Source organism: Vanessa tameamea, chromosome 12, assembly GCF_037043105.1.
Source record: "Vanessa tameamea isolate UH-Manoa-2023 chromosome 12, ilVanTame1 primary haplotype, whole genome shotgun sequence".
NCBI classification, from domain to species: Eukaryota; Metazoa; Arthropoda; class Insecta; order Lepidoptera; family Nymphalidae; genus Vanessa; species Vanessa tameamea.
This window is the reverse complement of record NC_087320.1, coordinates 8,968,156-8,981,677: the sequence shown is the minus strand read 5'-3', so window position 1 is coordinate 8,981,677 and position 13,522 is coordinate 8,968,156. Positions and strand designations below refer to the sequence as shown.

Below are 13,522 nucleotides of genomic sequence, written 5' to 3'. Positions count from 1 at the left end.
TATGTTGTTGTAAGTGGTTTTCGTTCTGCTAACCTTTCGCCTAAATCCAAAATTCATTCTTATAACGACTTTGCTAATTGTATCAAAAAACTTAAACTTGAATTAGGAGTACTTGAACTTGGTTAAACATTGAAGTGCTACATTGCTCGATTGCAGGTTTATGGATACACACGTAGCAGTTTTTTATCTGGCGGATGCAGTTTTCCTCACGATTTCTTCCTTAACAGATTAATTATAAAAACATAATGTTAAATAAATCAAAATTGCAACACCAGTGTTACTTGTCCGTTTTTAAACCGAAATCTTAGGTTATGTTTCACTTGTTCTAACGACTTTGCTATTTCGGTTATAAATCTGCCTATTTTATTGTCTTTAAAACCTAATAAAAAACAAAATTGTATTTTCAACATAACTTTAATTTCATTAAATATTAACAAGTGCATTCGTCACATTCATACAAAAACAAATATAAACAAATTGTTTACAATAAATATATTCTTAAATTCCCGTTATAAAAGAATAAATGAAATATAAGTATAATATAGAAACCAAAACCATGTTGAAGATAATTAAAAGTAAACAAAGTTACACTGGATATAACGTTACTTAAATATATGTTAAAATTGCACTTAGACAAATTGTTCTCACAAAAATCTATGTAACTTAGGAAATAATAGTTTTAATAAATGCAAGATTTTTGGGTGGCAATCGTATGATAAAAATGATTATCATCTTTAATTTTACAATAACGATTGAAAGACCTGTCAAGATTATCAATAAATTATTATTAGAAAAATAAAATATATGTATATTTTTCTATTATAACAATAATAATTTTATAATTTATTACAATATGAGCAAGGATATTCTTACTAGTATTTTAAGTGTTATTAATTCTCAAACGATTTAAAGCGCTTGTAAAAGTCTACGTGATTTATAAATACTACGATTATTAACGGTTGATAATTATATATTATTATTAACGGTCTTTCAATCAATTAATTAAATAAAACTTATATACTTAAAATAACTAAATTTGATCTTAAAATAAATCTAATAAAGATTAATAATTTTAAAGTTATTCTTGAGCAAAATCAATAAGGATACAACAAAGAAAATAATATGTTTCATAAATGCGGAATAAATGCAAATTCATTTAAAACGATGAGTATAATATTATAAATTATATAATTATTGTATTCATTGGTGTTTGATCGTATTTTACAATAATATTAGCTTCTTGAAACCTTAACTAAATTAATCTATTAATGTACAAACAACATAAATAGTTGTCATAGAGAATTGGACGGAACAGTATTTGTATATTGAGAAATAGCAACAATTAAAAAGTACTAAATATTTTGAAACAACAATTGAAGTATTTAAAAAGATTTTAAAACGTCAAATTATAGTTGAAAGTTACAGAATAAAAAGGGGTCGTTATTGAAATTATCTTTCGCTTTTATAAGCTTCTGTTCCTCTTGTTCCTAACCCCACTTGTCATTGTGTAAACATACACATAATAATTCAAATAAAACTAACGTATTAATAGCTAAATTACATTCATATTCAAAAAATATTAATGCGTATTTACTCTTATCAATATCGAAACTTCAAAATTTAAATAATTTCATCTAGTACTTTATTAAAAATTGAAAACTTCCAGCCCATTGAACTGTTTATAATTTACAATGTAATATTTTATAAAATAATTCCATTATTAAACAATATTCAAAGGGCAATGAAAAATATATTTTATCTAAACTTATCCTAATGGCATGACTCGACGTTTATCCTTAATCGCTAAGTATGAAAGATACTGATATTATTATAAATAAGGACACAATAAGAAGGAATCTGTACAAAACTTAACGTATATATATATATAGTTTTCACAACATATTGAATATTATAGAGTTTAATAATACGCGTAGCACTTTTTAGCACCATCGGTTTTATAGAGGCATTTCAGAATTAGAACCATTGATTTCATACAACTAGCTTATTCTTAATAATGACGTGATGAAGTTAAGTGTACGAAATAATAAATTACATTCAACTGACCGATATGATCTAAAATTTGAATCTAAATGACCTTACTTTGTAAGATATTTACATTGAAACATAATTTCGTTTCAATTTTTGACTTCGAAAGATGAATTTAAATAAGTTTGATAGTTTTATTGTATTACTTGACGGTTTGGCCTTATTTAAAATTAAAACACAAAACAGTCTTGGGTTTCGTTCTTATTATCAACCTTCTCTCGAAAGGTGGGGATGAGGTGGGGATCCTAAAAGTCTTAAGGCCATCCAAGCAGCGAGTGAATGAGAGGCTGGCGCTGGTGACATAGGTGGTGCTTGTACAGCCATTCTGGAGCGAAGTTTTTGGAGCAATACTGCAGCAGCCAGAGCTGCTCCAGCAGCTGCGCCGGCTGCTGAGGCAAATAATGCTCCAAAGCTTAACGCACCCATACATATACCGTATACAACCTGAAAAATAAATAATTATTATGGAACACCACCACAACAACGTTTGTGATAACTTCATAAAAGCTTACGAAACGCGAAAAGTTTTTCATAAATCTTGTAATACTTGTTTTTGAAGCATATCCATCAGAGCCAATTTTTTAATCATTGCATATTTAAAAGTAATATTTATTCGTAGAAGTTCTTTCAGTCAAAGATATAATTTTGCTCGCTAAGGTTGAACATTAATATGTGTTCCGATTTTTTGGTTATGAAATTTATAGTACACGACAAGGTATAAGCAGACGGTCATATAAATTATCACCTCCATACAAAATTAAACTAAAAGGAATATAGTAGAAAATAATTAACATTGCAAATCGATTAATCCAGTGGCTAATTAATAAAATGATTTTATTTATAAATAAGAAGGTATAAAATAAAGAAGTTTATTATAGCAAAAATGATTACCTCTTCACGTATCCTGCCACTAAAAACAGTGACAGGCTCTCTAGAAGGTCCAAATGCAAGATCTGCTTCGGAGACCACGTCGTAAATACCAGAAACACCAACATCTGCGGACCTAGCATCTCGAGCTGTGCGTCGTTTACGCAAAGATCTGGGACCAGCGACTGCTGGACCTGGAAGTTTAGCGGGAACTACTCCATCTCCTGAAGGTTCTGGTTTGATTGGGCCAAGGTTGCGTGGACCGTGAGGGAAGCGTTCACGGTCACTTAGGTCAGTTGGACGATCCTGAAACATGTGATTTTGTAACTGTTTTGAACAATTATGATACTTCGACCGCAAAAAAAACCGTCCTGTAAATTACATTGGTTAGAAATGAAACTATGTAAATTATTTTTAAGTCTTATCTAAATCAAAGAAAATATAATATTAGGTTAAAACAAAAGCGTTGCAAAACTTTTCCTATAATAATAGTAATTACAAAATTATATCTATTTAATTCTAAAATATAATAAAAGATAATGATATGTATGCAGAAAAAAATTTAGAAGAAAAAAAAATAGTAGACATAAATCTTTCTCTAAAAACAGAAATGTAATACTCACAGTAAAAGGTCTGGCCAACGCCTCTACTAGTTCTTCCACAGCAGACATACGATCTGCATCATCTTCTACTACTGGAGCTGGAGCACGTTGAGGCAGAGGAGCAGGCGCTGGTACTGCATCACCAGATACTTCATCGCCGAATGCTTCTTCTAATGAAAGATGGTGATGATCTTCAGCCAGGCTTAAATCTGATTCTTCAACAGATGAGTCACTGCAATTAAGATATATGTTTAAAAAAAGAATAAAATACAGCGTATTCCAATTTTTCCCAATTATTATACATCATAAAGTATATTTTGTATTCATATCATGTAATAATTTATAATATTTTGTTTAAATAAATCTCGAAATAGAATTATCATTACCCGATATCGTTATGATCTTGGTGTGTTCTATCATCCTTTCTATCCAATGCTCCATGTCTTTGCGGTGCAATGCCAGCCAGTTGGCAATGGTCCAAGCACCCATGACGACAGATTTCCACCTTACACCTAATGTGCACGCTCAGAGCGTCTGGGAATTTGAACGCGTGGAAGAACGCATAAGTTATTACTGTTGCACGCTCATCAACCGCTTTCGCTTTGAGGAATCTGGAATTTTAATAGCAAGTATTGAGTTTATATTTATTTTATTCCATATTCTCGCATCGAATAAATTTCATATAAATGGTATTATGAATAATTAAATCATAAAGAAATGTAAATGGTTATTAACAAATTATCAAACCTTTTAATATTTATAAGTTTTTATTTGCTTACTTTCTTATATTTTAGAAATTCATCAAATTTAATTTAATTCGCATTCTTAAATATGCATTATCAATTTAGTTTGGAGAACTAAAATAATATATACAAACCTCGATATCATTTTAGGTCGCAACACGCAGCCATACTCATCAGATAGCTGTATGATGTGTCCGGAACCATCGGACGCGGCACAAGACTTCACTCGCATGTCAAATTCACCTGGAAGACAAGATAATAATTTCAAAAAAGACAATTACAACATTTACTACAAAAAAAAAATGGCCCCATAGATAAATGCCTATTGTTATGTTGTGGAAATACATATTCAGAGTACTTAAAAGTAATAAAGACCAAAAAGTTTTTATTTGTTAATAATCGTAGTGTTATAAAGAAAAACTGGCTGGAGTGTGAGAGAGAGATGTATGTATATGTATGTATCGTTCAGATGACGACTAATAGAGGAAAATGGAAAGAAAAGACAAATCACGCCACCCCAAATAGATTCGGCTACAGGCAGGGTAAAGAAGAAGAAATCGTACTGTTATTTTCATATAATCCAATCCTTAATCTACTTAAACAATTATAAACTTAAATTCTAATTAACAATCATTTTGAAGACAATATTTCAAATATGGAACGTGCATATATTTTATACGAGAAGAAAGAGACAGAACAATTCATTTTAAATTCCAGTACATAACCAAACATCATATTTCTCGTAGAATTACGTTTTGCGGTAAAAACATTGTTTAGATTTGAGTCACGTATTTCGTTACCACAACGGCGCTGAACTTAATGGGTATAACGCAAAACGCTCACTAAAACAGCCTACCCAGTTGAGCGTTAAGTGAAATGTAATTAAAAGAAAATGCGCAAACCGCATCGTACCGTGAAGACGGAAATGCATAAACAAATAATAATCTATTAAACAAGACGGAATTGTTTTAACAATTTACTTAAGAGAAACTTGGAAATATCATTTGTTATACAAATAATATAGGAACGAATTAACTGTACGAGATTCTATGCTCAATTATGTTCAGTACCAAAGATTAGAGAAAATATTGTGCGAAGAGAACCGCAATGGCTTATTTAGGCGAATATGTGAATCCTCAACGATGATTAACAAACAGGTTCAAACCCGACCAATCACTAAGGAATTTCGAAGTTATCTGTTTGAATTTAAAGGATTCAAAATGTTTAAAATTTAATATCGACAAAACAATATCTATGCATTCACTGGTGATGTTAATAATTATTATATTAATAAATAACTTAATATTATAAAAAAATAGTTTTAGTTAATAATCTTTGTATATATGTAAACTATAGAGCAATTTCTAATTAAAAGCATTGTAGCATGAAAAGTAAATAAGCGCCTACAATTAATCTTAATTCGCCTTTATGGTACACGTATTTCTCACATCAGCTTGCTTTCGATCAAACGAATTGATCGTTTAATAATTTAATTGAGGTGTGGGAACAAGTATTTCTTTGTTAGTTCCGTACTCTTTGTAATAAATTTATTAAGTTCATTAAACACTGTCAGAATTTAATTAAAATAAATAACAATATTATTTATAATTGATAATTATGTTTATACGTTTTACGTTTCTTTCATTCCTATATCAGACCTTTTTTTTATGTTTCGTGTGTCATTAACTCGAAAAAAATAACATACAAATCTGTTTGAATCGAATTTACGGCATCTTTTAATCTTTGTTTTTCTATAAAAGTAATATTTTAACGAATAAGAGCTATTTTCAAAAGTTAAAATAAACGTAACAGGAAATTTCAGAAAGGATTTGAATAGCTGCTTTTTTGTTTCCGTACAAAAATCCAGTTCACAACTTTATAAATATTTAAATTGATAACGTCCATCCGAAATTATCACTTTAAATTATTTACAAAATATTAATTCTAAATATTAGACAATGTAAAACTGTGTGATACAGAAACGTTAATATGTCACGGACGATATTCCAAAACAGCTATTTAGGTATTTTTTTGCCGACATTACAGAAGTGCAATACGTTATAATGACTACCTATTTTATATGCGTATATCATTAACTATCATACATTTAAAAATAACAGCCGTACTTGAAACAGTTTAATGAATATAAAACAGCATAAAATTTAATGAAAGCATTTAAATTTTACTTAAAAAATTAAACGAATAATAGAAATTAATTTAGCAAAACCATAATTAGCATCCTCTTGATGAGCAACAATTAAATGGAGCCAGTTAATGGCCTTACCATTCAACACAATAATTCTGAATGAGGCAAATAAAACAATTGCCAACGCCCTATTAATTATGTCAGACTCTTCATAAAACTTATTTCTTGTAAATATTGGATTAAAACTCGATTCTAGCTAGTTGCGATCCGCGTTTCCAGTCCTTCCAGAGTCCCTAGGGTTGTCAAGTCCATGGATATATTTATATTGAGATAAAATTCATAAGAATATTACAAATTATATCGTGTATAACCAAAAAATAAGTTACCAAAACATAACAGGTATTACGCTAAAATCGGGGATAAAAAGCCTTGCTAGTGCAACTAACTTTGTATGTGTTATTCTTCACTTATAAGTCACTTAGAACTCGTTAAATCTAATTAATCATTGTTATTTACATATTACGTACTTTACATGACATTATGTTCAATAATTAAACGCATTTCAATTTATAAAAGTAATTATTTTATAAAAACGTGTAACTCAAACTTCAAAGAGTTTATATAAACGTCACTAAAATATATAAATTATTCAGTTTAAATACATATATTGACCATTATATATAAAAAGCGCGCACGAATCCACGTGCGTTGGTACTTCTACATAAAACATAGATTTTCTTGATACTCGACAACCCTAGCCGAAGTCTCGACCCGTTAAGCAAACTCATTCGTACGTATTTGTCCAGTTTACTTTTTACAATTCTTTGTACCGTTAGCGTGTGTTTGCACAGTATTATTACCCTGTTAGAGACAGTTTTACGAGGTGTCACTGACGATTCGACCGGCGATCGACTGGTTTGCGTATCGAAATCTACATAACTGAACCCAATTATTAACAAATTACATATGTAGTTTTATGTTTTAACAAATTTATTACATAATTATTCAATAACGTAAAATAAATTTAATATTTCTTTTCCGCAGGCTGTCTGGGGTCTATCACTTTACAATAGGACTAAATACTGTAATGTTATTATAAATTACATGGGTTTTTAATAAAGCTTACTTAGAGGCTAAATATGTTTTGCGATGAATCCACAAAAACCAATGTACTGACTGTCAGACTTACATTACTTCGACGCCTGACAATTATTTTTATAAACGTATTGTTTTCGAAGCCTAGGAAGGTATCTTATTAACGCCTTACCGAGTCGTAAACTTATAGTACATATGTACATATTACGTCGAATTATAAAAGTTCATGCGACTTAAAATATTTTAAGAGCAGGATATATTTAAGCAAACTGATATGAAATTAATAAAAAATATTTTATTAAATTTGACCGGTAGTTATCATATAAAAATTTGGACACTCGATAATTTTATTCACACGAATATATCATTTTCTATCCACTAGATAATTTAAAGCAGTTATAAACTTAATGTGTTCAGCTTGATAACGAAACAATGTAAATTGAACTTTATTGCTTGAGAATTAAAGATCATAATTTAATAACATTAAAGCAATATTAGATTATTATCCGTTATGTTGTAAATAATTTTTTTTTGAATGCTCATCAGTCATGGTATTGTGTAAAGTTTATTAGTAAGATTTTTTTTTTTTTAATTTGTCTCACACATTCACAGATTTACGTCTTTTATAAATATCATACTAGTATTATATAAAGGTAAACTTTGTTTGTTAGTTTGTGTTTTTCCGGATTTACGGCAAAACTAATAATATTTTAGCTTTTTTCTATTATTTTAGCTTATCAAGACAAAGGACGGACACAGGCTATAAACTATGTTAATAATGTATTATATTATATTTATTATATTATTATATATATGTCAGAGATTAAATTGTCAGTCGCTTTCGAAGTCAATCTATTACCGACATACGAAAACTTTGTAAGAATTTTATTATTATTTTAAAATATCTTAATCTCTTCAGTGAGTAAATTACAGGTACTTTTTGTCCAAGAAGAAAGAAAAAATTAAGAACTGTAGTTTAAATGTCACTAATTCTTAATCCTAATCAAAATAAATAACATGTTAATTATACAATAAATGTCTAAGTAAATATTGTTTTTTTATAAATTATGAGACGACCAATTAGTTAAAGACATATTACGAGATATTGTGTGTTTGCGGTGTAATTAGCAAAGTACAGGCGAGTATATCAAGTTAAATTGGTTAAATAAAAATAGTTCTGTATGGAAAATACTAATTTTACACGACTAGCCGCTACATTTATGTATGTAATATACACACTATGCCCTGACTGACTGAAGCCATCAACGCAGGTTTATGGCATAAATTGTAAGAGATGAGACTGTTGATGATGAAATTAAGAGATAACGTTAATCATCATCATCAATTACTCCAAAACAACAATACTTAATATTGTTGTGTTTCGGGTCGAAATCAGTTTAACTATCGGAGTAAGGGATATAACATCTCAGTTCAATTATGGTCGCGCATTAGCGATTTAAATAATTTACATTTATTATGCAATGCTGATGTCTATGGGCGGTGTTGACCACTTACCATCAGTGGCATATACGTCAATCTTACACATTTCTGGAATTAAAACAATCACGTTTCAGTAAACAGTCATAGAAAATTTTGTGTTGAAGATTTTTCGTTACCGGTCATGAATTAATTAGACATCTGCAGTTGTGATCGCTTTGCTTCGCTTAATCAATCAAAATTAATAATGTCAATAACAATTAATGTTTCATGTATAAGTTATTCGCCATTTCACTAATTATCATACATATAAAATGAGGTCGTTTCAAAGGCCGTCGTTATTTTAATGTACGTGTAAATTAGACGTTGACTGTATCGTTAATAGCAGAGTGCTAATGACTAATTACAAGTGTATTATAGTAATATTAACCACTCGTTGTAGTGGTTATATTGTAGAACTGTACACTGAGATCCTGGGATTAATCCCCGATGAATGCGCGCCATCAACGGATAAGTTTGGCAAATGATTCTAGATTTTTCTCCTTAACAGAAAGTATTTTATTATATATACTAATAGTATTATTGTACATTACAGTTGTGTAAAAGGCAACTGATTTTTTTAATTCAATACTAATGCGAATTTAAAATGGAAATATTTAATGCAATCTCTATACAACTAAGTGCTGGTGCTGTTGCTGTAGGTGATGTACATTTTACACAGATATGTAGCTAAAGGAAAACAAGTTTTTAATTGGAGGTTCAGAATGGTTATCGAAACTTGATTGGTCAGTTTAATAAACGTATTCTTGAATTAGATCAATAAAATTTTAGAAATGTACAGTTTTTATAAGACAAATCGCTAAGCTGTATGAGTGCAAAAAAGGCGTATCAGCGTTTTATTAAATACATTTATGTAACCGAAAGAGCTCTCTTTGTAATATCTGAATCTCACATATATTTATAATGCGTAAATTATTTGTATGTTTATATAACAATCGAACGATCGAATTAATTTTGATAACATTTGGAATAGAATATTACTATGTCTTGGAATAGTCCACAGGACTTTAATTATTTATTTAATTTAATTATAGACGAAGAAGCTTATAACTGTTACTGAACTAGCACAAATAGATGCAAAGGATTTAAGATAAATGCCTAGGTTATATGACTGCTGAATGAAAGCGCTTGAGCGCTAGCAAGCCAAATGCCAAACATGCATAATTTTATTAGCCAATGACATTTAAGCTATTATCTATTGGTTTTTTTCAGCAATGGAAGATTAACCTCTCATTAAATCTATGCATAATCTCTCTTGTGAAATTATTGATATTAATAAATCTTCAGTAAAATTAGTATAAGTTATATAAAATGGTACAATCTCATCTATACGATGAACGACGACGAAGTGTTTTGTTCTTTTGTCATTATATAATATATAAGTGTCATTCATTATATAGAATTTTATCAATTTACGTTGACGATGCTTTCGACGACCAATTTCATCTGCGGCGGTTACACACACGACTTTGATACAATTATATTATTATATTAATAAGTATAAACTTACAGTTCTTCACAGACACGTGTTTTTAAGCTAGTTTTCGTGTTAATAGTGTAACGTATATTGTGTTCTTAATTACGTACTATATCTTTGACGCCATTATTTATTTAAGAATGGGTTGTTTAACGGGTTTACTTTCGATATGCATTGAAAATGCTTTAAGGTTATCAGAGAGGTTAGACAAGAGCTCGCGTACATCTCCGTTTGAATATACACATTATACATATAAATATAGTTCTTAATACTATGCAAATAAGAGTCGGTATCCTTGAGCAGTCTCAATACTAGGCTAGGGTCATGATATATGACTTTAAGATACGGTAATGGTGCTCATGTATTATTTGTGACATTAACAATAGAACTCTAAAATCTTTACGATTAAACATCGATAAATGGAAATCCTTATCTAAATATACGGTTACCTAAGGCTCCTTGATTTCGTTATTTTAATGTTTTGTTTTGGCTGACGAGTTGGATTTTAAATTTTGCTTAGAATTTCATTTCAATTATTAAATTATCTTGCTTGCTAACAATTCAACATTGTCAAAAATACTTCTAATTGCTGAGTTCTTTAACTTGTTCGCTATCATAAATAAGCTAAATGTAACTAAAATATCTAGATAATATTAATTATTAAAACATAAGATATAAAATAACATCCAGTGAACATCACAAAAAGTAGTAAAAAACTCAGTGACACTCCCGGGGTTTGAGCTCTCTGTCTTTACCACTTTTACAGCAATGTATATGTCGTGTCAAAACAAAACCGACTCCAAGTTCGAAGATTTAAATCGAAGTCATTTATTAGTTTTATTACCCAACACTTAGTACAATCGTTGAACATATTTATGGTACTTAATTTCTAGACTAACACCCGAAAACAAATACTTGCGAAGTTATAATCAATACAACAACTAGAATAAGTTTTACTTCTAGATTTATTTACATACTTACTCTATTAGTTACATATGATAGTCTACCGCTAAACAACAGTACTCAGTATTGTTGTGTTCCGGTTTGAAGGGTGAGTGAGCCAGTGTAACTACAAGCCCAAGGGACATAACATCTTAGTTCCCAAGGTTGGTGGCGCATTGGTGATGTAAGGAATGGTTAATATTTCTTACAGCGCCATTGTCTATGGGCGGTGGTGACCACTTACCATCAGGTGGCCCATTTGCTCGTCCGCCTACCGATAACATAAAAAAATAAAATATAAATATAGCTTGTATAAGTAACAAATTGGATATATATTGATGTAAATAGGTACATACCTCGATAGTCGTTGATAGCAACCACCAAGGTGAGCGTTGAGCCCAGGGGCACGATGCCGGACACCGGCGGCGCCCACGGTCCTTTACCAGCTTGGATTTCCATCCAGCAGTCAACGTTGTCCCCTATTAAATAATTGTTAATTAAAATTTAAAAAATATATTTATATATATAATCATAAAGTCGTAGAAATGTATTTATAACTGCTTCGTTGTATTGAACGAGTTAAATGAGGGTCTATATACATACAGCGTTCATGATCATTAATGAAAGACAATGTACTAAAAAATATATTGTTTTCACGAATTTATTACAATGAGACTATTGAAAAAACTTGAGTCGCTATATAATACCCTCAAACTCCAATTGGATTGCAATTTGACACGTAAGAATACATAGAAAAACCCAAGATGGTTTTCGTACTTTTCTGAGGCACAGGAGTATACTAAGTACTGTTAACGTCGCTGTAACTGCTACTAATGAAAATTCTCTGATAGATAAACGCAATAACATTTTTACTGGCCGTCGTTCTCTGGACTACAAAAGCTGCAGACTAAGCCATCGAGGTTGAGGTAAAAACACTTGATTATTTTGATCATAGGCGACTGACCGATTTCGGCCGAGGCGACTAACTAAGGGTATGTGCACCCTCTATTCCCTCACTTTGATAATCCGATGGAATGGCAAAACCTGGATTTGAACCCTGGAACTCTGGGTCTGCCACACTACCAACTGCCTTGTTGGCAGTCAAAATATTATGAAAATCTTATCGTATCTTTATAAGTATTTAACTCATAAAGATTTGATAAGATTAGTTAGCCTTTTTTTATTTATAATATAACGGCATCCATATGCTAGAATATGCAATAATATTTATATTATGTATAAGTATGCAATTTATTATAGTATTATTTTAATAGTTCTAGTACCTCCTTCGTGTATTTCTGATTTCCCTAGGTTGAGTAGTAGAGATTGCTTTAAGTCAGTAAATCCGCCTTTTATACGAATCATAATAATTTGATCAATAGTTTTTTTTTATAAATAAATAAGCAATATTTATGACCTAAGTTTATTTCAAATATGTTTTTAAGATTAGAATTGTTTATTTTCAAGTTTAAACCGTGTGTGATTTTTTATACAAATGTTATTTATGTTATTTAAAATACAATTTGTGATTAGTTGTTACGTTTTTTTTTTAAATATAATACTTTTTTTATATTCATAATCTGGCTTTTACTTAAATAATGTGCATATTGTTTAGTTGAAGGAACACAAAGACGTCACATATAAGATTTTTATTAGAGTTTTCATGCGTTTACTTTGGTGTAAATCTTAATCAACGTAACGAAAACAAATCTTTTCTTCAAAGATCTTTCAATTAAATTATTCCTTCGATATTAGTACTTAACATGAAAAAAGGGTTTAATTATTTCTATATATTATAAAACAAAGTCGCTTCCCGCCGTCTACGTCTGTACGTTTAGATCTTTGAAATTATGCAACCGACAAATAAAGCGAATTTCATTAATGAACAGTGTGAATCAAGAGTTAATAATAGTGAATCATAAGTTAATACATATTATGTATATTATAGTAGAGGAAATTCGAAAATTTCAACTTTCCTAGCCGAGAAAAAACAAGAATATTTATTATAATATTTTTTCTTCAATCTATATTTTAAACCGACCCTTATTGTACTCGAACGAAACTGATACTGGTAGTTAGTTCATAAAATTTCATATTCGACGAATAA

General features: G+C 30.0%; 1 protein-coding gene across 1 annotated transcript in view; it reads right to left on the bottom strand.

Moving 5' to 3' along the window:
- Nucleotides 1-395: 395 nt before the first annotated feature.
- The window catches only part of LOC113393034 (uncharacterized), a 75,188-nt gene continuing 62,061 nt past the window's right edge, over nucleotides 396-13,522 (bottom strand). Inside the window, exons 7-12 of the mRNA XM_026629731.2 lie at nucleotides 11,772-11,894; nucleotides 4,393-4,501; nucleotides 3,902-4,126; nucleotides 3,537-3,747; nucleotides 2,938-3,219; nucleotides 396-2,490 (exon numbers count right to left, since the gene is read on the bottom strand). Coding sequence (XP_026485516.2) covers nucleotides 2,254-2,490; nucleotides 2,938-3,219; nucleotides 3,537-3,747; nucleotides 3,902-4,126; nucleotides 4,393-4,501; nucleotides 11,772-11,894 — 1,187 coding nt within the window. The 3' untranslated portion in view covers nucleotides 396-2,253. The remainder of the gene's footprint in view (nucleotides 2,491-2,937; nucleotides 3,220-3,536; nucleotides 3,748-3,901; nucleotides 4,127-4,392; nucleotides 4,502-11,771; nucleotides 11,895-13,522) is intronic.